Source organism: Ctenopharyngodon idella, chromosome 8 (genome assembly GCF_019924925.1).
Source record: "Ctenopharyngodon idella isolate HZGC_01 chromosome 8, HZGC01, whole genome shotgun sequence".
Taxonomy (NCBI): Eukaryota; Metazoa; Chordata; class Actinopteri; order Cypriniformes; family Xenocyprididae; genus Ctenopharyngodon; species Ctenopharyngodon idella.
Genome location: NC_067227.1, coordinates 12,111,090 through 12,138,506, shown reverse-complemented (window position 1 = coordinate 12,138,506; position 27,417 = coordinate 12,111,090). Strand labels below are relative to the sequence as shown.

Here is a 27,417-nt window from a genome sequence, read left to right as displayed (position 1 = left end):
AACCTGAAATTAAATGAATGTATGATAGAAATAATGAGAGAAGGAAAAAAGAGTGAATAACTGAAAGAAGGAATGAACAAACATAAGTAAAGGATTTACAGTAGGTAAGGATTGAACCAATAAATGAAAATAGTAAATATGAATGAATGAATGAATGTCTGGTACAATGAATGGTGAATAGATGGAAAGAAGAAAGGAATGAATGAAACAATAAATGAAGGAGTGAATGATGGACAGTAAATAATTAACTATAGAAGTAGGAATGGAGAAAAGAAGGAAATGTGAATGAATGAATGAATGATAGGTAGATGGATGAGGGAAAGGAGTGAGTGAAAGAATGAATGAATAATGACAGGAAAGGAAGGAGAAATAATGAAACGAAGGAAGGTAAGATCAGATGAACTAAATGGATAAAGGGAGGATGAAAAGAAGCAAGGAATGACAATGAATGTACAATAGTATGGAAAGAATGAGGGAATGAAAAAATGAATTAGTGAATGATGGATGGATAGAAAGAAAGAAATGAAGGAACGAAGGACAGGTGGAAAGAATGAACAGGTGAATGAAAAAAACAAAAAAAATAATATTGAAAAAGAGGAAGGAGGAGGAATAAATGAAAGAGGGAAGGAACAGATAAGATAATTAATTATAGAAGGGGGAGGACGGATGGAAATCAAGAAAGAAGAAAGGAATAGAAATGAATGAAGGAAAGGACTAAATGAATGATGAGTGGGTGGAAATAAAAAAAAGTGTCTGAAAGAACGAATGAATAAATGGAAAGAAGGAAAGAATGATTGAAGGAAGGAGGAGGAATGAATGATGGACAGAAGGAAGAAAAGAACAGATGAATGAACTAAATGAATTTATGAAGTAAAGATAACAATGAAAGGAATGACTGTACAAGTGAAAAAACAAGTCAATGATTGAAGTATGGAAAGAATGTAGGAATGTAAAAATTGACAAATAAATGAAGGCTTGAACCAATGAAGAAAGACACTAATCAGAATCAATAGAGACAAATGAAGGACGAAAAGCCTGAGCCGGATCATTGAGTGATGGAAGGAATGAAGTAAGGATGTTTGATGTGTGTGTTCTCACAGGAAACAGAGATCCTGAACACTGCAGTGCTGAACGGGAAGACGGTGGCAGTGCCGGTGAAGGTGGTGACGGTGGGCACAGACGGGACGGTTACGGACGTGTCAGACGCTGTGCAGTGCCAGTCCACTGATGAAGACGTGGTTAAGGTCAGTGTGTTCTTGCTTCCTTTAATTATAATGATTCACTCAAATGAACAACTGAACCAAAGCATGCTGTGTCATGTTGACTTTTAATCAACGTGATCGTATTCAAATGAAGCTCACAATAAATTTCATTCATACTTAATGAAGTTTTTCCAGTGATTAATAGAGGTGATAATTATTCATCATGTAGGGACACAGACACTAATTATAAATGCTTCAAAAATCAATCTGAACTTGAACGGAACTGTTTGGAAGTTCTTTTCATATCTTGACTGAATTAAAATGTTCTCCACCTGTCTGTTCTCACTCTGACACTCATTCAGTGGAGATCCGTTTCTCAATTTCTTAATCACCATGTTGCAAAAAGCTGACAAGATGTCATGTGATGTCCTTTGTGAAGAAGTACACTTTAGCATACTTTTAAAAAGAGTATTATGGAAATAATATACTTTAAAAGAATATATTTACAGTACAGACTAAATGTAATGTTTTTAATACACTTAATTGTATGTTAATTGCTATTAAATCACAATTAAATGCATTTTAGTTTAAATGTATATAAAATGTAATTGACCCTTCACCGGGAGTTTGATTGACAGGCGATCTAACCAATCATAACGCCGAATCCGTCATTTTGTCCAACAAAGCAGCCAGGGATGTTAGTAGATTAACGTTGGTGGACTTGAACTTGAAAAATTATGTGTACTGATGTCTTTCTGTGGTTGAAATGTGTTCATTCATGCTTATTTAATGCTATAAATGAGCTAGTAGGAAGAGATGATCGGTTCATGAGCCGCTTGATCTGAGGCGCTACAGCGATCTGTCGCGACACATTAAAGAGCCACAAAACAGTATTTATTGATTAAATTTCTTTAAAAATTACAAAATTTGAAATTTGAGACTTTGTTTCATATCAAGAGTAACCTGCTCTGCTTTGTCTGTCGATGCGCTGTCAGTGTCCTCTTTGCTCCACGATGTATTTTTCACTGTGAGAACATGATGTGTGGTGTGAGAGCGCCATGGCTTGTCGGACATAGCAACAGTAACTAAAGGAGGCGGGTCTTTGCAAACGGTCACTTAGCTGAACTTTGGAGTGCTTGATGACCCACTTAAAGGGATGGTTCACTCAAAAATGATAATTAGTCCATGATTTACTCATCCTCAAGCCATCTTAGGTGTATTTTCTTTCAGACGAACACAATCGGAGATATATTTGAAAAGATCCTTGCTCTTCCAAGCTTTATAATGGTAGTGAATGGGGCTCAAGATTTTGAAGCCCAAAAAAGTGCATCTATCCATAATAAAAGTAATCCATATGGCTCCAGGAGGTTAATAAGCGTTGGGTTTTTGTAAGAAAAATATATTATAAAACTTATTACATATAACTTCCATATGATATATTACTTCCATATATAAAACTTTATAAACTATAATAACTGGCTTCCAGCAATGGCTGTATGCGAGTCTAGTTCCGGCGGAAGAGCAGTGTTGCCAAGTATGCGGTTTTCCCACGGAATTGGGCTACTTTTAAGCTGTTGCCGTGGGTTGTTTTTCATGTCTACGGGTTGAATCGACCCTAAATAACGTGATTATTAGCCCTCTGGAATGCAAATTTTACCAGGGGAGCCCCGCCAAAAACGCGGAAATGCGATTGGGCTAGTTTTGAGGGGCAATTGGGCGAGTTTTGTTGTGAAAACCTGGCAACCCTGCGGAAGAGTGACCTCTGACCTGATGCATGACGTATTGACGAATGTGGAAGCGCAGAGGATAGAGCAAAACAAAACACTGGTCACGAATTATAAGTCTAAAACAAGAATTTTTAGAAATCTGAGGAGCTTGAGTTTGTTGCACAGCCCTATTTGTTTATTTGTCAGAGGTCACTCTTTCGCCGGAACTAGACATGGATACGGCCGTTACCGGAAGCCAGTTATAATACAGTAGTCAACATTTGAAGTGGATCAAAAAAGTTCATCAAAGTTGTCCTAAGAAGAAGGTTTTAGGACAACTTTCATGAAAGGTTTTGATCCACTTCAAATGTTGACCAGTGTAGTTTATAAAGTTTTAAATATAGATATTTTTCATCGCTTCCCTTCAGAAGGCCTTTATTAACCCCCTGGACTACTTTTATGATGGATGGTTGCACTTTTTTGGGCTTCAAAATCTTGAGCCCCATTCACTGCCATTATAAAGCTTGGAAGAGCCAGGATATTTTTTTAATATAGCTCTGATTGTGTTTGGCTGAAAGAAGAAAGTCATATACACCTAGGATGGCTTGAGGCTGAGTAAATCATGGGATAATTTTCATTTTTCGGTGAACTGTCCCTTTAAGTAGAACTTAAAAAGTAGAAATTTATAAATCTATTGCCTTTGAATTATGGTTAAAATGTACTGTTTAATGTACTGACAAGCATATATGGTAACTAGAATATACTTCAATGTCATTTCTGTTGAAACTTGTATGTCATGTATTTAAATATATTTGTAATTACTCATTTGTAATGATGTTGCAATTTAGTACATTTAAAATATGATCAAATTACTTTGTATATTAAATATATAAACTAATATTATGTGCAGTGCAGTGCAAGTGCAGTTTTTTAAATATACTTTTAAGATTTAACAAAGTGCATGTTCAGTAAAATGAGGCACATTTCTTTTTCACAATGGAAGTTCACTGACCATTTTGTGCTTTTCTGTAAATTTTTGTCTTTCTGGGTTACTTTTCAATGCCTCCAGCTGGGTCTCGGTCACGTATGAGCTCAAATTCAATCATAGCGTATATAATTATGATATGTTTGATTACGCATGAGACGAAATCTGCTGAAGCTTGTTTCTAAACAAGATTGGATTGTATGATTTCTTTTCTGGAGATGATAATTTGTGTTTGACAGGCCTATTAAGTTGAGGTTGTTTAGACATGAAATTCTCTCATTTTAAATGACCCAAAAGACTTAAATGCAATCAGCTTCCACTGTGGGAGTGATTTAATGCCAGCGACATTCGTAAGAATGTTTTTAATTGCTAATTTCAGTGTGTTTTTTCAAAGTTAAAAACACAGCTGTGCTTCAGCTAAAACTCTCTCTTAAAAGCATTAAAGGCTTTGGTGGTATGCAAATGATCAAAACGTTGTATATGTTTACATAGACAGCAGTAATCCAACTTTCGGCCTAACATTTCATTTATATTCATGAGTAAAAGTTTTAGCATATCCCAGTTCATACTGTAACTGAAGTTGTGCAAATTACTTCAGATATGCTGTGCAAATGGAATGTGTGCAGTTATTACCTTAAGTAGCTATTTCTATCTGACATGACCCTTAAAAAGACTTCCGTTAGCTTAATATCATGTAGATTCACTCATTAAATAACCAGGTAATAAAACCAAGTAATTTAGTTGTCACCACATGAAGCACATATTTAGGCTTCAGTCAGAGTGTTCCTCCAGTTTAACACTTAACTTTGAACTGTTAACTTTACCAGTGGCAGACGGGGGAGTGTTTGTGAAACCGGTCATTATTTAGTGACGCTTTAGGTAAAGAAATTACATACTGCAGCTTCAGAGTGTCTCTTATATTTGGCCTGACTAGAACAATGCAAGACAGTAAATTTTTTTATTACCTGCACTGTAAAACTGCTATTATTTTACTACATTTTTTTTTTTTTTTTTTTGTAAGGAATGTATTAGGTACATCTTGCTAGTACTGGTTTGGACCCCCTTTTGCCTTCAAAACTGCCTTAATTCTTCGTGACATAGATTCAACAAGGTGCTGGAAACATTTCTCAGAGATTTTGGTCCATACTGACATGAGAGCATCATACAGTTGCTGCAGATTTGTCGGCTGTACATCCATGATGTAAATCTCTCATTCCACCACATCCCAAAGGTGCTTTATTGGATTGGGATCTGGTGACTGTGGAGGCCATTTGAGTATAGTGAACTCATTGTCATGTTCAAGAATGATTTCAGCTTTTAAATTATGCTTAATGGGTATTAAGGGGCCCAAAGTGTGGCAAAAAATATCCCCCACACCATTACACCACGAGCAGCAGCCTGAACCGTTGATATAAGGTTGGATCCATGTTTTCATGTTGACCCTACCTATCTGAATGTCGCAGCACAAATTGAGACTCATCAGACCAGACAATGTTTTTGTTGTTTCCCCCGCCCCTCAATCTTCTGTTGTCCAGTTTTGTTGAGCTCATGTGAATTGTAGCCTCAGCTTCCTGTTTTTTAGCTGTCAGGAGTGGCTCAAGGTGTGGTCTTCAGCTGATGTAGCCTATCTGCTTCAAGGTTCGGCGTGCATTCAGACATGCATGTCTGCAGACCTCAGTTGTAATGAGTGGTTATTTGAGTTACTGCTGCCTTCCTATCAGCTTGAACCAGTCTGGTCATTTATCCTCCTACCTCTGTCATCAACAAGGCATTTTCACCCACAGAACTGCCGCTCACTGGATATTTTTTCTTTTTCAGGCCATTCTCTGTAAACCCTAGAAATGGTTATGCATGAAAGTCCAGTAGATCAGCAGTTTCTGAAACACTCAGACCAGTCCGTCTGGCACCAACAAGCATGCCTCATTTAAATCACATTTGTTCCCCGTTCTGATGCTTAGTTTGAACTTCAGGAGCTCATGTTGACCATATCTACATGCTTAAAGCTGCAGTCCGTAACTTTTTTTTGGTTAAAAATGATCCAAAATCAATTTTTGAGCAAGTACATAACCAGCAAGTGTTCAAAACTATCTCCTTACCTTAGCCTGATTCACAACGGTAAGCTTGTAATAATGTTTTCTAATAAAATCGATTTCTCGGCTGGATAAAGCAAACCAGCTTCTTGCTATGAAAGTTTTGAAGGATGAGGATTGCAATCAAAGTAAAGATGATTGCGGTGACGTACAGAAGCACGCGTGAGTCTGTTATATTGATACGCAAACAAATCATGTATGAGCGCTCTCGACGCTTTGATTGCACATTGTATTTATGCACAGACACATTTCAGTACATTCACGTTGTTTTCACACACATTCAGGATAATGTTTGGATTTGTCCTGTGTATGCTGCTGTGTACTTTAGTATATATGCAGGTCAAGGCAGTTGGTTTAGGTTTTTTTGGCATCTCCATGTGGTCCTGTTCAGTATGGCAACTTGACTTCTCTAAAATGTAAATAAGCTGCTGTTGCACATACTATACACTGTGAATTCTTTTTTTTTTTTTTTTTAATGAGCGCTTTGGTGTAGCCTACATAAATGTATGAATTATATGAAATCATATAATTTGGTTATTTGGTGTCCTTTTTTGGAAAGACATCTAAATTTACCTTGAAAAAAGCTGAAAATTAGTTTTGTGAAAATCACAGTTCAATCTGATGGTTTACTTTGCTGTATATAGGAAATGGTGGCAAAATGGACATGTTAAACAAGATAAATGTATGCTTAATTTCACGATAAGTGTGTGATTAATCACGATTAATGGTGTGCGATTAATGGTGATAAAAAATGAATCTATTGACTGTGTGTGTGTGTGTGTGTGTGTGTATGTATGTATGTATGTATATGTATATATATATATATATATAAATGTGTGTGTGTGTAATAAAGACATGCTATGGAGACTGAGGCATAGAATAAAACATTGCAATTACTCAATCAGACCTCCTCAGCTGACCATGTGAAACCATCTCAATAAAACATGAGCAGAATGACAAATCATTTTACTGAGGGGGATTAATGTTAAGTATACAAGTGTGACATTGTAGCTAAATAATGGATCTCTGGGTGTACACATTAATGCATAATGGATTTGCTTGGATCATAATCACTGTAGTGGGTTAGAAAGATAATTTTCTATTTCCTTGGAGAGGGATGTATGTGCGTGTTAAAGAACTTAATAATAAAAGAAGGATCTAGCTGATAAAAGGAGTGTGACAGATTTGAAAATATTTTGTTCCCCCAGAGATTGAAGTAAAAGCAAATTTCTTCCTATATCATGACAACCAATTTGGATATTGGATCATTATGTCCCATTTTGGATCATTTTCACCCAATTAATTTGAAACTGAAACCCATCAGCCTGCCAGTAGTCACAACAATAGATAATTAAAGAAAATAAATGTAACGCATAATGGACTAAATTACATCTCTTTTGCTAAAACAGCAGTGCCAAAATACTGAATGGCTATATTGTGCTGCATTATATCATGTACTTACATGCTAAATAGAAAATTTTAGCATTTTATCTTTATTAGTGATTTAGTAGGGCTACAACTGCTGAAAGCACACTAGTTATGCATTCATGTGGTGCTGCTAATTGTTTAGTTTTTTTCCACTAAGCTGTTTTAAAATGCTGACTAAAATACTAAGAGGAGATCTTTATTTATGAAGTTGTTCGCTGACATGAGGTCACACTTATTGCATGTTTCCAGACATGCTGATGGCTTTGTTTGATCAGTTTTACTGATGTAATCTGCTTCAGTAGCGGTCTGTGACTCAATATGTCTGAACTGCAGACTGTAAATACGTCAATTCTGCTTTTGTCACAAATTGTGGGAACGTTGGCAAGTAAGGTCATCCTGACAACAACTTCAAATCAAAGCGCCTGAAGTTCTTTGAATCTTGTCACAAACAGCGGGATCAATTTCCAACTTCTGAGAACTTCAAGAGCATATAAGAGTGTTTGATAGTTGACCTTGATTAAAGTTTGTAATTCTCACTCAACATATTTCAGTTTCAAAATGCCTAAAAGCTGTCTGCACTTGATGTTTGTACTTGTACTAAGAAGAGTACTTCCTATACTTCCAAAACAATGTGTTCAGAGCAGGTGCTTATTTTGAGACGTTTTTTCCCTGCATTCTTTCCTTAATAGCCTTGATTTTTTTTTTTTTTTTTCTTAGTGTTCATCTCATCTATGATTTGTATAGCATCTCTTTGATCTGATATTGCTTATGAAAAATTAACTTTGGTTTCGAATTTGTATCTGCAATTTTTTGTAACTGCAATATAGTACCATTAAAACGTTTGGGATCGGTGTGATTTTTAATGTTTTTGAAAGAAGTCTCTTATGCTCACCAAGGCTGAATTTATTTGATCAAAAATACAGTAAAACAGTAATATTGTTAAACATTATAGCAAAATATATTAAAATTAAAATAACTCTATTTTTATTCTAATATATTTATTCATATATAAAAATATAAACATATTATAAATATATAGAAATATATTTATAATATATTCATGTAATGGCAATTCTTTACTCCAGTCTTCAGTGTCACATGATCCTTCAGAAATCATTTTTGCCTGAAACATTTCTTCTTCTACTTCTTCTTCTTCTTCTTCTTCTTCTTATTATTATTATTATTATTATTATTATTATTATTGTTATTATCGATGTTGAAAGCAGTTGTGCCACTTAATATTTTTGTGGATAAAAAATAACAATTTATTTGAAATAGAAATCTTTTGTAACATTATAAATTTATTTACTGACAGTTTTACAGTAAATATTGCATAAATGTTGCATAAAAAGTAAATGTTGAAATAATATTTTTTTATGTGCTTTTCGGCAAGATGAGAAAGGGGAGAGACTTTTTGTGTTTAATGTTTAATGTTCCGTTATGTTGGATTTTAGAAGAGATTCTGTTATGGTGGAGTTTGGGGAGTTAATGTTGTGGTAAAGAGTGGAGCTTATGCTCAATGAGAAAAGAGAATGCTGTATGTTGCTTTTTCAATAAGCAAATGTTGCTAGTAGCTGATTTCCTCTTTGTTGTGCTGTACATTGCATAACTGTATAGTTAAAAATAATTGCATTCAACATGTTAATGTTTGCTACTGCTAGCTACTAGTAACTGCAGGAGGTTCATGTAGGTTACTCCGACACGTCTTAAATTATTGAAGTTAATGAATTTAATTGATTTGAGTTTACAAGACGCGTTCATGTTAAAAAGTATGCAAATTAGTAATTTACATAATTTATATAATTTATATAAGTAAGCAATAAGGTACGAGAGGCTTTGCTGTATCGTAAATAAGTCACGGCTGAAGGACGTTGTTAGGCACGACGCGAAGCGATACAGCAATAGCCTCGAGTACCTTATTGCTTTTATAAAACAGCTACCACACAACACAAATATTAAAGCCAAAAATATGTATCAGTGCAACTTTCATGAAGTAAACTTTCACTAAAAGCCTTCCTTCCGCCGGAAAAAAATAGTCCCTGACCGTGAACAGCAACAGAAGTTACATTATTACGCCATTAGATGGCGGCAAAGAATTTATGAGCGAGTCAGTCAGTAGCAAAGACTTTACATTGAAAAGACTGAATTGTTGTGAACACAGAACAAGACGCAACTGACAAATGCTTTGACTAGCGCTGTCAGTCATGGGAAACCCCTTAACTGTTAAAAGGACAGGATAATACATCAGGCATTTAAACAGATTTTTTAGTATGAACATAGGACTGACCTGAAGGAAAATGCTAAATCTGAATGCAGGTAATAAACTCGATCACTCGATCTCTTTCTCACAATACTCTTCTACATAATACAGTAAGCTTCAATGAACAATATCGATTGAGAACAAACAGTCTGCCGTGAGCATGTACTGAAAGATATGCTGCTGCTGCATAAAAAGACGTACATGCTGTAAATACCGTAGCAGATCTAGGCAGGTGCTAAATCTGCTAAATCTAGCTCTTCAGTCTGTAGAAGCAGCAAGAGAGGAGGAGGAGCATTGTGCACTGGCTTTTAAGGTCCGGGAGAAGTTACACCTCTCAGGGTTGACCTGACCAATGAGAAGGTTGAATTTCCGAGCGGCAGAACCCCTCTGTGGGGGCTTTTTACGAGCCATTGTTTTTGAGCATACTTAAACTGAGTTGTTGAAGAAGAAACTACTAAAGATTCTTGTAATACTAATGTGCCACAGAGGTAGCAACATGTATCATAAATTACCAAATGGGAAACGAAAGTTGGAGTCCATTTATACCAAACATGCTCCCCATGTGATTTTAGTTAACCATACAGTAGTATGAAACTCTGAAACATTAAAACAAAGGAGTTCAAAAGAAATAATTTTTGTGTACCTCAGGAGATTTAATGCGAGTGCGGGTCGGGTCGTGTTTTTTGTGTCAAACGGGTCGGGTCGGGTACGGGCTAAAATTAGTGTTTCTGTCGGATATCGGGTTGAGTGTGCTATTGATAACTGCGGGTGCGGGTTTATCAAACAGGACCTGTGCAGGACTCTGAATCAGTGAGTAACAAAGAAATAAGCAGCTGGATTTCGCCTTGACCCTGCCCGCAATGAGTTAGTAATTATGCTGATTACTTTCATGTGACCGATCAAGCTTTTATATGTAGTTTGGGGTAACAAAAGGTTTTATAGGTTTGATTGTAATATGATGCAAAAACTGACATCAATATTTAAAAAAAATAAACAAATAAAAAATCTAAATGTTGAAAAAGTAGTCATTTTATCTAAATATGTATCCATATGCAAAACATAAAAATATGTCTGAGAACAATGTCATATATATATATATATATATATATATATATATATATATATATATATATATATATATGCACAGTGTATGAATCTTGGCTACACAGTGGCATTACAGATGGTAAATGGGGCATAATTTATACCTTAACAGTCAATTTACAACTAATGTATTAGATTTGAAAACTGCTTGATCTCTGCTTGAACTGCTTGCACACTGCTTCTGGAACTCACAATGCACTGAACCTCCACACATTAGTGTCGTTTCTATAACAACTAATGTGGATGTGCCAAGAAACTGCAGTCTGAACAGGAAAAAAATAAAAAAAAAAAAAAAAATTGTGTAGGCTACAAAAGTTGGAGAATAATTATAATCCTCATTAACACATGTAAAAAATATGTAAAGGACCATTAGCCTGCGCACCCTAGAGTTTCATGACTGAACTAGATATTTCTGATGCATCATATCAATAAATAGTCTGGTGTACTAGGGGAGACATTTTAATATAGTATTTCTGTATTGAACTTCAAAAGAGCCCGAAAAGATATAAATAATATCTACTTCATTAAAAAAGTAGAAAACGCCTCTTAAGCCAAGAATGCACTTGTGGGCATTTCAACTTAATATAGAACCATGGCTGTTCAGATTTTGTGCAGTGTATGGATGTAATTGATGCACATACTGTAATGCACTCTGGGAATAAGCTAGGTTGTGTACAGTATCAGCAGTGCTACACTGAACACATAAAATAATAGTGTCCGATCATCTTTGAAAACATTCAAACCTGCATGGCTGCAAAGGATCTGCAGTAAAAACTAAAATTTATTGACCAAAACCTTTGCTTGAAAAGAGTATGTGTGTATTTTAGTGGGTTTGTGTGTGTATTAGGAATCGATGATTCTTGGGCCATATACCATGATGTTGTATAGAGTGTGAGAGAGAGCACACAGGGGAGTGTTATCTGGGATTCTTTCAAAGGAGCCAGTAAGTCGTTTGATGTAAAGCACTATTGGAAGCCAGTCAGGTAAAACTGATGACCGCATAAAAAGGTGAGTTTAGATTACCGGTTCTCCCGAAAGGAGTGACATGTGGAGCTACATTAGTAGTCCAACCGTGTCCACTAGAGCAGATGAAGTGTTTAATATAAATAGAAGGAAGTAAAAGTTGAATGTACTTTTCTTGGATGTATTTCACCTTTGATTATAAATAACTCCCTCCTTCACGCGGACCCACATAGTTGTAGTTTAAGTTCTGGTTAATTGTGCTGTCAGACCTGCTCAGTCCAACACATGTACGAGCCGCCTGTTCATGGTCCGGCCCTCTCGTTCCTTAGATGGCTGCTTGATTGGATGTGTCTGACAGGTAGTTAATTTTCCAGACTGAATAGTCATGGCTGTAAAATTGTGGTGGGAGATTCCCCAATCTATGGCAGTGATTAATGATGACGGCCTATGTGTTGTGTGTTTGTGTGCCTCTGTGTGTCCGTAACAATAGATTTGAGTTAGTGATGTTGGAATATTTGAAATGTACCTTATTAATCAAAGCATTCACAGTGAACTTGCTGGAATTTACTTGCAGTTTACTTTTTAGTAGAAAGTAAGTTGCGATAAAGGCAATAAAATACATGGTTTCTTATGCTCACCAGACTGGATTTATTAGATCAAAAATACAATAATAAAATCTAAATTGAAACTGAATTTAATTACAATTTAAAATAACTGCTAATATTGTAATATATTTTAAAATGTAATTTATTCCTGTAATAGAAAAGCTGTTACTGTCACATGATCCTTCAGAAATTGCTGATTTGCTGCTCATGAAACATTTATTGTTGTTATTAGTTTTGAAAAGTTATGCTGTTTAATATTTTTGTCGATTCATTCTTTGATGAATAGAAATTTCACAAGAACAGTGTTTATTTGAAATATATATATATATCAGATATGGTATTATGACATTATTATCAGGTATTATGACAAACGGCCTGGTATTTTCTTGAGCAAGAACCATCAAAACATGCAAACTTAGAGTGAGGGTTTAAACTTTTATTTTAAAAATTGTGATGAGCAGTTTGCAAATTTTGAAAGATATTGATGTATTCTCCTGTTGGCTTAGGTTTATAAATGATTTACCTTACAAATCTGATGAAATGGCACACATTGCATTCCCAGATGGACATTACAAGCAACCCAAACTCTCAGCATATGCAGACAAGGAGTTTGAGATGCGCTCCACGCATGTAAATGATAACAGTTCAATTGAAACCGCATTAACTGTGAACGGAGCCGCTCTGAGACACACATAACCTGCACGCAAATAATTAAAGCGCATATATAGTAAACCCGCAGGGCATATATTTATTTAACTGAATCACAGCCTTTGTGAATTCACAATAGCACTATGCTATAGTATGGCTTTAAAATGGTTTTAATACATCATGAAGCCTTAGAAAACGGTCTAATAATGCAGTGGAATGCACCACTTCCGGTATTTTCAGGTTACTTGACATGGCTAAATTGCAATTGAATATTTTTTTTAAATTGAGTACTCGAATTTAATAAAGGAATTGTGACAGCCCTAGTGTTTATATGTTGAACTTTTATGATATTGACATCCACCATATATATATTACAAATGATATTTGATTTATGAACAAGTTTAAGGCCCCGATATATTGATGGCGAAGTTCTTTTTTGTTCTTCATTTAGGAGTAAAAAGAAGTTCGAAATACGTGACCAGCGGTATACTGTTAGCGAATATTCCGATGACACTGCTGAGAGCGACGTTTAGATGAATATGTAAATATGTGCTACATGCTTTCCTTTCAGTAACAAAATATACACAACACAAATGACAGCGGTGAGAAAACGGCAGTAAAAAAAGCTCCAGTAAAGTCACATCACATTTATTTATAGAGCAAACAGCTTTACAGTTTTACAGTCATGAAAAAACAGTGTCAGTGTCTCTTTCAATTAAAATTACAACTTCAATTTCTACTATAAAGCGGCTCTCCAGTGTGTTTATGTTTTCCTCTGGTACATCCGAACTCAATGGACTGAACAGAAGGTTTCCATGTCAAAGAAAGCAGGAACTTTTCAGGAAAGCACGCATTCTGGCAAGCTATCTCAAACTCTTGAAACGAACATCAAACACTTTGTTTTGGCCTGATTTTGCTCAAAATGACGTCACACCAGTTCATTCATTGTTTTTACTTGAAATATATCAGGCTTTTAGCAACTAAGAAGATCTTTCTTCTTCATTTACTGATAATTGTTTGTACATGCTGAAACAGGGTCTAACATACCTGGGCACTTAAATTTGGACTTAAACATACATACACAAAATTGCACTTGATTGCTATTAAAATAATTACAAAAATGCCAAGTGAATGCCTTTTTGAGTTGTTTTTTATTATTTTTTTTATTTATTGTTGCCTAGTGTGATTAAACAGGTTAACTTTGTCAGCCCAAGAAGACAGTCTAAGCATCTTTGCATTCAGACTTTGTTGAAGCAACAGAGATAAAGCTATGGAGACAGAGGAAACTCCGACAGCAGACAACTCTATCAATCAGACAAGCATGAAACAAACTCTCACAGCTCTAACAACCCTTAAGTGTAGAAAGCAACACACCATGATGTTCTGATACTGGATTAGATGTCTCACTCAGCTCTATGAGTGTGTGTAATGTTCAGCAAGAACCAGGAATATGACACTTGAATTTTTCAGTACATATAATGACATTATTCAATAGTCTCTTCTGCGAGTGCTCTGGCACTTTTCATGAATAGGTTACAAAACAAGGGCTGAAACTCTTCAAAATGAGTAGTTTTGTTTCTTTGTAACAAATGGTAAGTGAAAAAAGTGCTTAACGTTAAAGGGTTAGTTCACCCAAAAATGAAAATTGAATGAAAAAATGAAAGCTTCGTGCCGTTTTACACCCATAAGACCTTCGTTGATCTTCGGAACATAAATTAAGATATTTTTGTTTAAATCCGATGGCTCCGTGAGGCCTACATAGGGAGCAATGACATTTCCTCTCTCAAGATCCATAAAGGTACTAAAAACATATTTAAATCAGTTCATGTGAGTACAGTGTTAATATTAATATTGAACCACTGTACTCATATGAACTGATTTAAATACGTTTTTAGTACCTTTATGGATCTTGAGAGAGGAAATGTCATTCCTCCTTATGCAGGCCTCACTGAGCCATCGGATTTAAACAAAAATATCTCAATTTGCGTTCCGAAGATCAACGAAGGTCTTATGGGTGTAAAACGGCATGAGGGTGAGTAATAAATGACAGAATTTTCATTTTTGGGTGAACTAACCCTTTAAGAAAATGTTGAATTATAATGAGATCAAAGTTAATAATGTATACATTTCATATGAGGTTTTCAGCTCTGTTAGGAAAAAAAAAAAAAAAAAAAACATAGGGCACATCTAAATATTGTTTCAATCATTTTTTTAGCGTTAAACTTTTTTAAAATTAATGAATGAATTATAAAATAAATTAAAATCACTCTATAACTTGGGTAACAGAGTTAAATTGTTGTTAAATTGAAATCAACACTAGGATATGGGTAAAAATTCAGAAAATGGATTTAGATAATTTACTAAGGCTTCAAATGATTTTTATTCCTGTATCCCTGATATAGTTTTCCCTAATATGGTAATATCCTGGGATCTGTGCCTCTAATGTTTTTTTTAAAAACCTGTGTACTGTAAGCATTGAAAGTGGCCACTAGCTTTTTAATATTAGACGAGATCTGGATCTTCTAATTGCTCTACAGGGAGCATGAAATGATTGTGCAGTTCTCAAACCCTGACAGACAGACCCTAATATTCCTTATGAGAAAAAAAAGGAAAAAAAAAATAGAAACATAAATGTTTTTACAAAAAAAAAAAAAAAAGAGCCTAGGAGCTCTATTAATATGAAAGGGTTATGCACAAAATTTGGGTTTGCAGCCATATGCCAGTGGTGTGTGTATGAGTATGTGTGCTCTCGCATGCTTTTATCTTTCTGCTGCTGGCCACACTTTGATGGTGTGTGTGTGTGTGTGTGTGTTGCTTCTGTAGTTTCCATCCCTGTCAGATCCTGGTTAGAGGAATCAAAGTCCAACCGAGCCAGTCATAGTGATTTGAGACCCGCAACAGAAGGGAACACAGCCAAGTAATTTCGACAACGTTTATGAAACGGATGGTTTTGGAATGTGGCCTCATAACTCCTCAGCAAGAGGATGAGATGGCCCTTCTGTCTTCTCTGTGAGTGTGTGTCTTATGATAGGCTGTTGTATTTACTCATCATTATTAACCAAAGTGGTGCCCATTTCTCCAGCAGCCATCTGGAAAGGAAAGGTGACTTTTGGTGCCTGGCTCAGCTGTATGCTGCCAATTCATGCACACTTACACTAACACACAAACGTTGGTTCGGGGTCAGTATTTTTGGGGTCAGTAAGATTTTTTTTTTTTTTTTTTGGCTTAAAGGTGCAGTATGTGATTTCTGAGAACCATTGTTGAATACTGTTGACATCTGAAATCAACCCAAACAAACACACCCCTCCCTTCATTGCTCCGCCCCCAAAATGCATGAACACACAATGCAGTGGATATCTATTTATCATAGTTGAAGCGAAGCAATGTTTTGCAAAATTAAAGCTAAGATGACAAATGAACAAAGAAGCACAAAAAAAAAAAAACTGAACATATAATACAAAAGAGTATATACAAGCAAGAATTTGTTGTTAGTCGCCGTCAGTACACCAGCTCCAGACAAACAATGACTCTCAGAACTGTCCTATTTCAACAACAGCATATCTTGGTTCTGTGAAATATAGAAAAACCAATGTTACTCACAGTTTGAGCAGAAAAAACGCAATCTCAGCGTCTGTTTTCAGGCCTTCCCACTTAGGTCTCTCCAGCGCTGGAAAGCTTTTCTAATGTTAAAACGGGTCCTAAAGCTCTTGCCTGATCATAACCCTTCTTTTTCCAGTGATATTCCTCTGACCTTTTCTCTTTTGTAATGTCTCTCAGCCATCTCTTTCTACAGTCTTTCTTCAATCTCCCTCTTGTTCACGCTCTTTCCTCTCCCATCATGAGTCTATACGCGCCTAGTCTCAGCCTCAGACGTCACGCTCAGGGACCGTTGGCTGAACGTCTGATGCATATGGCACACTTAACTAGAAGCACTTCAGGAATTTTGAAGTCGTCATCTGGTTGGTTGAATTGTACAGGATGTCCGGGAGACGTGTGTGTCGCGTTCTTTAATGTTCCGCCTAGAAACAAATGCTGCGCCAAATCCCCTTGTGGAAGAAGAACGCTGTTATGTTTACAACTGTGACAATGTGCGCTTACCAGGATCAACTAAATGCTGCAATTTCAAAAGTATGTGTATTTCGCGGCTCCATTGTTGCAGTAAACTTGCACAACGTTCTTGAATGAATAATTTACTAGATTTACATACGCCAGTCTATTATTGTAGAGACATTGACTTTAAATTTACATCCCCCTAAACATGATGCAGAACAAAACGAACTCTGATTGGTTGCGTTACATGTCAGTCAAACGTCCTCTTGGGCGGTCCTTGGCCAATGAAAGCTCCGACAGAGTCCAGACCTTCTGCCGTTAGTCTGCAGGTCTAGCTACGCGAGACTAATATGCGCCTTACTGCTGATTGGCTACAAGTGTGTTGTGGTGCTCAGTCTGATCCACTTTTTAACAGCGTTTCTCAGAAATCACTTACTGCACCTTTAAGACATTTCATATGATTATCACATGATTATCCTTGCAGGGACCTTTGGTTGTTATCCATAACACAGACCAGAAAAGACACAGACACACTTAATTGAAGACATAGCATAGACTTTTGTTTATTTGAGGACATTCCCATATGTGACATCAGCAGAAGGTGTTGTCAGATCTAGCTTATACTTTAACAAAGTAAAGCCACACTCACATGCAGTTATACTTTCAATCTTTTCATCTTGGGCATCTGTAGTGCCTTGTTAAATGTGTGAGAGCCAGTACTGCTTTTATCTTTTTATTCAAAGGTAGAAACCGATAGAACTGAAAGAGATGAGAAAGACTGTGGGGAAGAAGACTGAGAGATTGTGGGAGTCAGGGTGAAAACACACCCCAGAAATCTTAAGACAGGGGATATTTAACCATGACCTAAATCGGCGTGCATGAATCAAGATGATACTTATACCAAAACACAAACTTTTCACAAAGAGTCAAAGCCGGCTCTTCACAATAAAATATTTTCGTAATATTGTCAGATTTCACTGTCAATCCATTTCAAATATACCTTATCTTTTGCTCAGATGCATTGTATTGATTTTGGTAATGTGAAGTTCACTATGGTGTCTTGAAAAGATCAATTCCCTGTTCTTTTCTCACCTCTCCATCACTGACATAATCTTTTTTCTTCTCTCAGGTATCAGACAGGTGTGATTACGTCTACGTGAATGGCAAAGAGATGAGGGGACGGGTCCGAATGCTGGTGAACTTCACATATGGTTACCTGAAGGCTCAGCTGGAGGTGAAGGTCTGGATTCCAAAACTGCCCCTGCACATCGAAGTTTCAGATACTGAACTCAGTCAGATAAAAGGCTGGAGGATTCCCGTAAACAGTAATGCCCAGAGGTACGAATGTTTGCGATGGATTTTGAAAATATTTAGTGATTGGCACCAACATTGAATCTGCATGCACATTGAAAACTTCCACAGAAATTAAAACACCTGTCAATCACATATTTCTACACATCTCAACCTTTAGTGTGTTTGTGGGATTTTGCAATCTGTTGTTGCCAGGGTTTTCATCTAGGGTCTGTGAATGTGCAAGTGGTCTGTGGGAAGATATTTAAAACCTATATAATTTTCTATGTGTGAGTAAACCCCACGTTGTGGGGACCAAATGTCCCAGTAATACAAAACATTTTTTAATTCATGGGGACATTTTGTTGGTCCCCATGATGAAAACAGCTTATAAATCACACTAAGTGATGTTTGAAAACGTAACAATGCAGAACGTTTTCTGTGATGGGTTTAGGGTTAGGGGATGGAATATACAGTTTGTACTGTGTAAAAATCATTATGTCTATGGAATGTCCCCATAAAACATGAAACGTCTCAGGTTTTTATATGTAACCCTGTTCCCTGAGAGGGGAACGAGGCGCCGCGTCATGGCTTAACGCTATGGGAATGCTTCGCGTGAGCCATGACGTGGTTTTGAGTTCCACTCGAAAGGGAACTGAGGCTGAAAATCCTGCAGGTAGAAACTTAAAGGAACTTAAAAATTGAAGTGTTAGTTCACCCAAAAATGAAATTCTGTCATTAATTACTCAACCTCATGTCGTTCCACACCCTCGTTCATCTTCTGAACACAAATTAAGATATTTTTGATAAAATCCGATAGCTCACGAGGCCTCCATTGAGAGCAAGTTAATTTAGACTTTCAAATGCCCAGAAAAGTACTAAAGATATATTTAAAACAGTTCATGTGTCTACAGTGGTTTACCAAAAAAAACAAAATAACGACTTTATTCAACAATATCTAGTGAAGGGAGATTTCAAAACACTGCTTCATGAAGCTTCAAAGCTTTACGAATCTTTTGTTTCGAATCAGTGGTTCGGAGCGTGTATCAAACGATCTCAAACATACGTGATTTCAGTAAACAAGGCTTCATTATGTCATAAGTGTTTCGAAATTTCAATGGTTCATGTGACTTTGGCAGTTTGATACACGCTCCGAACCACTGATTTGAAACAAGATTTGTAAATCTTCGAAGCTTCATGAAGCAGTGTTTTAAAATCACACTTCACTAGATATTGTTGAATAAAGTTATTTTGTTTTGTTTTTTGGCGCACAAAAAGTATTCTCGTCGCTTCATAACATTAAGGTTGAACCATTGTAGTCACATGAACTGTTTTAAATATGTTTTTAGTACCTTTCTGGGCTAAGTTAACTTGCTCTAAATGCAGGCCTCACGAGCCATCGGATTTTATCAAAAATATCTTAATTTGTGTTCTGATGATGAGGTCAGGTCTTACGGGTGTGGAACGACATGAGGGTGAGTAATTAAAGACAGAATTTTCATGTTGGGTGAACTAACCCTTTAAGAAAATGCTCCAATGATTATTTTAAATATGTGTTTGGCACAGAATAGGAGATATCTATCCCTAGTGAGCATATAAAACTTTCAAAATGATCAGATAAATGAAGACAAATTACAGCAGTTTTCAGCATAAACCCACAGAGTATTTTAGGATAAAAATGAATTTTAAAAAACGTTAAAACTTTAAAGGGGAAAATGCACAAATCCTTTTATATCGATTTGTACTGAGAGTTGTGCAGTGCAAAGAATGTGAGAATCCCCACACAATCACAGAGAAACAGATCTTACCAGCAGCTCTGAAGTGTGAAACCATTAAACAAACTCTCTGTCGGGCAGTACAGTAGTGTTGTGAATCCATGATAGCACAAAGGATGTGATACAAAAGAATGTGAATGTGAAATCTAGAGTATTGAGCTCCACTGGGAAACAGTAACACTACAATTTCCATTGATTTCATTAACAATCATTATTTAATCATTATAAGAGCAGTAATTTATATTAAGCATTCATATTAATTTCATTCGGATATAAGTTCATGTTCATATCTGAGTATGACAACACTGTATATGAATCAGACCATTATTCTAATTATTAATATGCATTATGTTAATCATTATATAATCTAATTAGGGTTGTTATAGTTATTAATAAAGTTATCATAGTATTGATTTTGGGGGTCCTTGGGTTTGCTAAAAGTCTGTGTGCGGTGTCAGTGAATTTGTAAAAGCAAGAAATCCTTGAGTTATGAAACAAGCACATTTGGGGGGTTGATCATTTTAAACCTATTGAATAGCTCCTGGCTGCAATTTCCCAGCATGCACCTATAATATTTTGTTGTCATTCGAAACTGAAGTATAGGGATACATTTCACCTCTCTCCCTATAACCCACAGGGAGGCTTGGGCTTGTGAATTCAAAATAGAATAAAGTCAATATATACGGTTTCCTGGAGGTATGGAGGCAGTTTCCTCTATGTCTCCATTTTCGTATGTCCCATGTGGAATGATTCACAATGCGTGTGAGAAGCTGAGAATACAGAATATAAAATATGAAGCTCTTCATAGGTGAAATTTGAAGTTCCCGATGGGTTGCTCTGGCTGTACATGTATTCGGTGGATTGTGAATCCAAGAGTTTGAGGGAAGCCCTTGAGACAGTTACAATACTGATTCATTGAGAGTTTGAGCTAAACGGGAAGTCCCGTACATTGTGTGTCATTCCTTCCCAAACTTCTCTACTCAACTTTTTGACAACACAAGTAAAGTACCTGACATGTACACTGTCGGCTTTACTTTAAAAAAGTACGTAGGAAAAATAGGCAGTTCAGCAGACTGACAGTGCAGCACTGGGAGGAAGAGTGTGGTGACAGTGATGTGTTCATATCCGTTTAGTTCTGCAACATATCTTTTTTAAAAAGGTGCATCTCTATTTTGACCTGACTTTTTTTTTTTTTTTTTGCTGTGTAAGACTCCCAATGCCAATTATGGGGGACCGTATGTAGCCCCTATGTTGCGGCCTCCTTATACATGGTTTGCACCCTGGATTATCAGTACACCACTGGTTTACGGTACTATTACCAAAATAACTAACAAACCCGTTTGTTAGTTGAAGTGCGTGTTTTCTTAATAGCTCATTTTGTGGTTTATGTATGGATACACATCAAACAAAGCGGTTAACACTAATGAGTTGCTCTATGTTTGTCCACAGAATGAATGTTGGATGCTAATTGCTTCACGCTTCTTTCTTTATTTTTACATCAACCTGCTCATTATGCTTTTCTATTTATGTGTTTCTAAGAAGTAGAAGTAAGAGAAGCAAGGTGTTTGTGTATGTAACTCTACCTGAAAAGGTCAAGCACCAGTAAAGCTGAAGTGTATGTGTTTTTCAATGATAAAGATTTTCTTTTAATTTAATTTTTGATGACCGGTTGGCCAGTGCAGCTCTAGTTCCTGTACAATTTGTATTACAAATGATTCCTCCAATTGCGGATTTTTGAGGATTCTAAGTAATCAGATGATAAAATGTGTGAAAATATCCCATATTCTTACTCTTATCCTACCTCACTCATATCTAGGGATCTGAATATCATAGAAACTTAAAAGGTTAGTTCACCCAAAAATGAAAATTCTGTCATTAATTACTCACCCTCATGTCGTTCCACACCTGTTAGACCTTCGTTCATCTTCAGAACACAAATTAAGATATTTTTGATTAAATCCAATGGCTCAGTGAGGCCTCCATTGCCAGCAAGACAATTAACACTTTCAATGCCCAGAAAGCTACTAAAGACATATTTAAAACAGATCATGTGACTACAGTGGTTCAACCTTATTGTTGAGAATATGATGTGAAGTGATGAGAATATTTTTTGTGCGCCAAAAAAACACTGCTTCATGAAGCTTCAAAGCTTTACGAATCTTTTCTTTCGAATAAGTGGTTCAGAGCACATATCAAACTGCCAAACCCCCCAGTGGTGAACCACTGAAATTTCGGACCGTTTAAAAACACTTATGACATGACATAAAGTCTCATTTACTGAAATCATGTGACTTTGGCAGTTTGATACGCTCTAAACCACTGATTTGAAACAAAAGATTTGTAAAACTTCGAAGCTTCATGAAGCAGTGTTTTGAAATCGTCCATCACTAGATATTGTTGAATAAAGTCGTTTTTTTTTTTTTTTGGTGTACAAAAAGTATTCACGCTGCTTCATAACATTAAGGTTGAACCAATGTAGTCACATGAACTGTTTTAAATATGTCTTTAGTACCTTTTTGGGCATTGAAAGTATTGATTATCTTGCTGTCAATGCAGGCCTCACTGAGCCATCGGATTTTATAAAAAATATCTTAATTTGTGTTCCGAAGATGAACGAAGGTCTTACGGGTGTGGAACGACATGAGGGTGAGTAATTAATGACAGATTTTTCATTTTTGGGTGAACTAACCCTTTAAGGGTGGACACTTTTATGATTAATTAGCAAGTGACTGCATAGCAACTACCCACAACACCCAAGCAATGCCCTAGAGATTGAACATCTTAGCAGTGAATTCTCTGGGAAAGTTGTTAGGCGACCTCCAGCTTTTTTTGAAGAAAATGTAAAAATCAGTTTTCTGCTGGTAACTTCAATGTGTTTTGTGAGTGAGCTATCTAATTTGTGTACTCATTTGAAATCCCTGTTCAAATTAAGGTGAATATAATCAGTATGTAATAATGATTCTTTGGACAACACTAGTCAAATTGAACTTAAATGACGCAAGTGATAAAGCCCTACACCAGCAGGATCTTCATAGAGCTGTGTCTCCAGTAGTGGGAGGTTGTCTGTCATGGTGGATCGAGTGGACTCTAATGAGGGGCTCAATTGCCGTCCTCCTGACAGCCTCAATCTCGGAGAGCACTAACAAGATGGCCACCTGACGCAATCATATTCTGATTCTGTGACAGAGCCCATTCTAAGATTCCAAGTCCATTCTAATGTCGCAGTCCTGTGGCAATAATGCACAATGCTGTGGTGACACCTTAAGAACCCACTCACTCATGTTGTAGTATTCTTTACACTAGTTACTTCAGCAGCACCCACACGCTGCTTGGTGTTGCTAGTTCAGTCAAACTTAGATTTAAAAACCCTACTAATAAATGATGATTAAATTGACACAATACAATGCAACAGTCGGGTTCCGGAAGTAAAAACTCCATTGATTTTTCTCCATAGGGAAATTGTTTTTGAACAGTAACTTATAAACCTTTTAAACCTACTGTGAGTTAGGAGGTTGTTAATCAATGATATTTGCTTCTGCTAAAGATGTCTGCCCATATTATTTCAGATTATTTTTTAAAAACTGTGGAATTACTGGTGAAAAATTACATTACCCATGATGCTGTACAGAAAATTATACCAATCAGTCAAAAAAAGCAACACTCCCCAAAAGATCTTCTTAGCTCCGTCCGCTCCCATGAAGCACTGCAAAGAGCGTTATCGAGTCGATCTCTCTACACTCTCAAATTACTTAAATGTTTGTATGTGTATATGTATATTTTGAAATAAACTTAAAATATAGTTTTTTATATATATATATATATATATATATATATATATATATAATCAACATTTGTAAATATGTAAATAAGTTTCTCCCATTGTTTTTAATTTGATTATGTTGTTCGCAGTGCTTCGTGGGATTGTAGTTTTTTCCATCATTGAAGCCGTTAAGTACACAGTCTTGTATCTTTGTATTTTTGTCCGATTTTCAAATACTTTTTTTGCTTCAAATCAAAATGTGTAGTGTTGTGATTCACCTCATAGCTGGTTGGCTTGGTTCATGGCTTTTAACTCTTTAACAAAAACTTTTGTTTTTAAATAAATATAAAAGGTCAGCGGCTCTTCTATTGGAGAAAGTGTAATGACCAACTTTGATCACATGTGCCTTGATAACCAATCACATTACAGCCTCAACGTCACTGAATTAATTTCAGAGTTGTGCGACAGTCAATCACTGCTTGCGGATACCATAGACATTAATAAGAAGTGCCATAAACTGAATACTACCTGTCACAAAAATTTTCTCTGATAAAACTGCCTTTTTTTTTTTTTTTAAACAGACCTTGGAGGCTTGCCTTAAAGCCACTTTGTTCATAAATCAGTACACTAGTACTGTCAATGGATCGTTTTTGCCTGCAACATTTTGCTGAAAATGTGCCCATACCTTTAGATAAACAAAATATCCAACCAAGTGCTATTTATTAGATAAATATAATATATAGAAATAGAACAAAAATACTTTTCAGTAACACTTTACAACAGGGGAATTCAATTCAATTATAGTTCCAAGAGGTCCGGTCTGTATATTTCCTTCCAAGCAGAGGTCCGGACAATTTTTTTGGAATAGTTTGGAATAGGGCAGCAGTAGTACTAAAAAAAATCTTAAACAGTCAAAATAGTCATCAAAGATGAGTATATTGGGCCCTCAAAGCAATGGTGTCTGAGAATTAAAAACTCATCAGTTTAGCTCAATTGGATATGAATATTAAAGGGAAAGATAAGATGTTTTATCAAGCTATTACTATTTTTACATTTAGAGATGCATGTATGGTAGAAGGCCATGTAACTGAAAGATACTGTATGGGGGTTTAGAGTTGTTCCTCTTGAAGTCTGAACCATTTTATATTTTGCTTAAAAACAAAAACAAATTGACAACATGCATAATCAAACCGCTCATAATGAACAGAAAAAAAAAAAAAAAAAAGTTAACTAGTAATTAAAAATGGTGCTACCATTGTCATTGTTTCGTGGTCCAGTCGGAACCAAGCCAGGGTCCGAAACCGGACTGCGGTCCGCTATTTAAGGATCCCTGCTTTACAATAAAGTGAGATCCCAAACACAGAATTCTATTCCCCTTTCTCGATGTTCAAAATAAAGCTTGTTATTGTGTAGCTTGTTCTGATAATGTGATATGTAAAATATATTACAATATTTTGATGGTTAAGAATAAATGCCCTGTAAATGGCTTTCTAAAATTTATTATCAGGCACCAAATATAGTACCTATAACTAATGAAGTAGCTTTGGGTTCCAAGAGATTTAGGATTCTGCAGGGGAACAGGATTCTGCACAACACCAGTTTTGGAAAAAATCAGCTGACTAAGTTTAGATCAGAGGCCTCACCAATTTCAGTGCCCCTGGTTAACGTTAATTTTGTTTTTGTTAGCAAGATTGTTTCGAGGTACCAGGACATGATTTTTTTTTTTTTTTTTTTTAACTCAAATGGCTACATCTCCACATATATCCTCTAAAATGCATGCTGTTAAATGAAGGATTTCATCGTCAGCACATCACAACTAATTAGCATGCCTCCGCTAGCTCACCTAGCGCTACAGAAAGTCAAGAGACTCTGTCAGCAGTTTATGAACACGTGTTAGGCCGGCCCAGACGCTCATTAGCCAGTGGTAGAGTTGGCTCACACAGCTGCAGTCCGGTCTACATAGCGCATGCCAAAGTACATTCATCTTTCCTGTGATTATCACAAAGTGAACATGTTTAGCAAGAATGAACGTGCATGTTAAAAATGGCAATGTCACCTCACATTTGTTTTATTTGACCTAGAGACATTTTTTATCCAAGAGAGGAGAAAATGTCAATTTTGGCTCATCACCTCAAAATATGGCAGTGTTTGTGTGTGTGTTTTGCATTCACCACTGATTTCCCTCTCCATACACTCTCATTTATCAGGGCATAACAGGCATGACCTTGCTGATGTAACAGCATTACGGTTTGGTGCTAGTGGGCACTGATGATCCATTTGTTTACCGCTATATGTTTGTATGCAAGTATGTAAGAGAGAATCGCAAAGCTCTTCGGCCTCTGCCAAATGCACTGCCAGTTGGTCCGTGTAGTGCGTGAGAGAGAAACTGACCCAAGAGAGCATTTTTGTGCTCGTGCCAAGCCTGTAGCGTGTAGAGTGCCAGACTCTCCCGCACTTTACGGACTGGTGTTAACAGTGCTCTCTCAACACCAGGCAGGCATGATAAAGTCCAACCACTGGGAATGACTATTCTAGTATGTATCAAGGAATGATGCTGTGTGAGAGAGATATGTGGTGCTAGTGAGGGAGGGCTGCTCCCTTTAAGGGACATCTGTCTGCTTTGTGGAAAATATTGTTTATTGAATCGTCTTCAGACCTCCTGTGTAGGTAAATAACCGAGCACTGCCACTGTGATCTCACCCAGAACAGCTGATGGCTAAATCACAAAAAGCAATTTGTTAATATCCTATCCCTTCCCATGAAGACATTTTTAAAACTGTGGCTTTTTTGAAAATCCATGGATGGATTTTTTACATCATAACAAAAATGTGCACTTAATTATAAACAATAGCATGGTTGGGAACATTTTGCTCTTGTTCTTGACTAGCTAATGGGTGTTGACTACCTGGAGTTTCAGAAAATAGTATTTAGACCTTTATAGACCACAATTAAGCTGTTTTTGAATGTCACTGCCTTAAAGCTACAATATGGCGATTTTTCGCCACTAGAGGTCGCCTATTCAAAACAAAGGCATAGCTTGGTGATGGCGAGTTTGAGCATGTAATCTTGAGATATGTCATCTTCACCTCACAGCCAGTGGAAAAGAATCGGGATGGGATTCGAGCAGAAATCATGTTCATGGATGCGATTATTAACGTTACTGTAGTATGAAGCAGAGCAGGGGCGAGTGTTGTGAGAGCTAAACTAGGCCGCTGGAGCGATTGATAATGAGAGACGAACGCGACACGCGTCTCGCGAGCAGCGGAACTTTTAATATGCCGCAGTCACCGCTTCCGCTTCGTCCGGTCAAATGTATGAGGTAACACAGCACTGTTATTCATATTAGATACATTTGAGTGTGTTGAAAATTATGTTATAACGTTACTCTGTGCATTCACTCAGTGGCTGCTGTGAGACGCTTGTTTGAGACACACTGCAGTAAGATAGATCGATTTTAGAATATCATATTAAATGCTGGATGGCTTGTGTTGATAAATGGCATGCAATTAATTTTAAAACGTATTGTGTGATGGAGAAAATGCTGTATTACTGTT

At 36.5% G+C, this 27,417-nt stretch overlaps 1 protein-coding gene across 3 annotated transcripts in view; it reads left to right on the top strand.

The window, feature by feature from the left end:
* Nucleotides 1-27,417, top strand: part of si:dkeyp-14d3.1 (transmembrane protein 132C) — a 293,882-nt gene that overhangs the window by 250,320 nt on the left and 16,145 nt on the right. For all 3 annotated transcript variants that reach the window (XM_051901885.1, XM_051901886.1, XM_051901887.1), the window contains 2 exons: nt 1,101-1,244; nt 18,168-18,376. In XM_051901885.1, the coding sequence (XP_051757845.1) occupies nt 1,101-1,244; nt 18,168-18,376 (353 nt within the window). The remainder of the gene's footprint in view (nt 1-1,100; nt 1,245-18,167; nt 18,377-27,417) is intronic.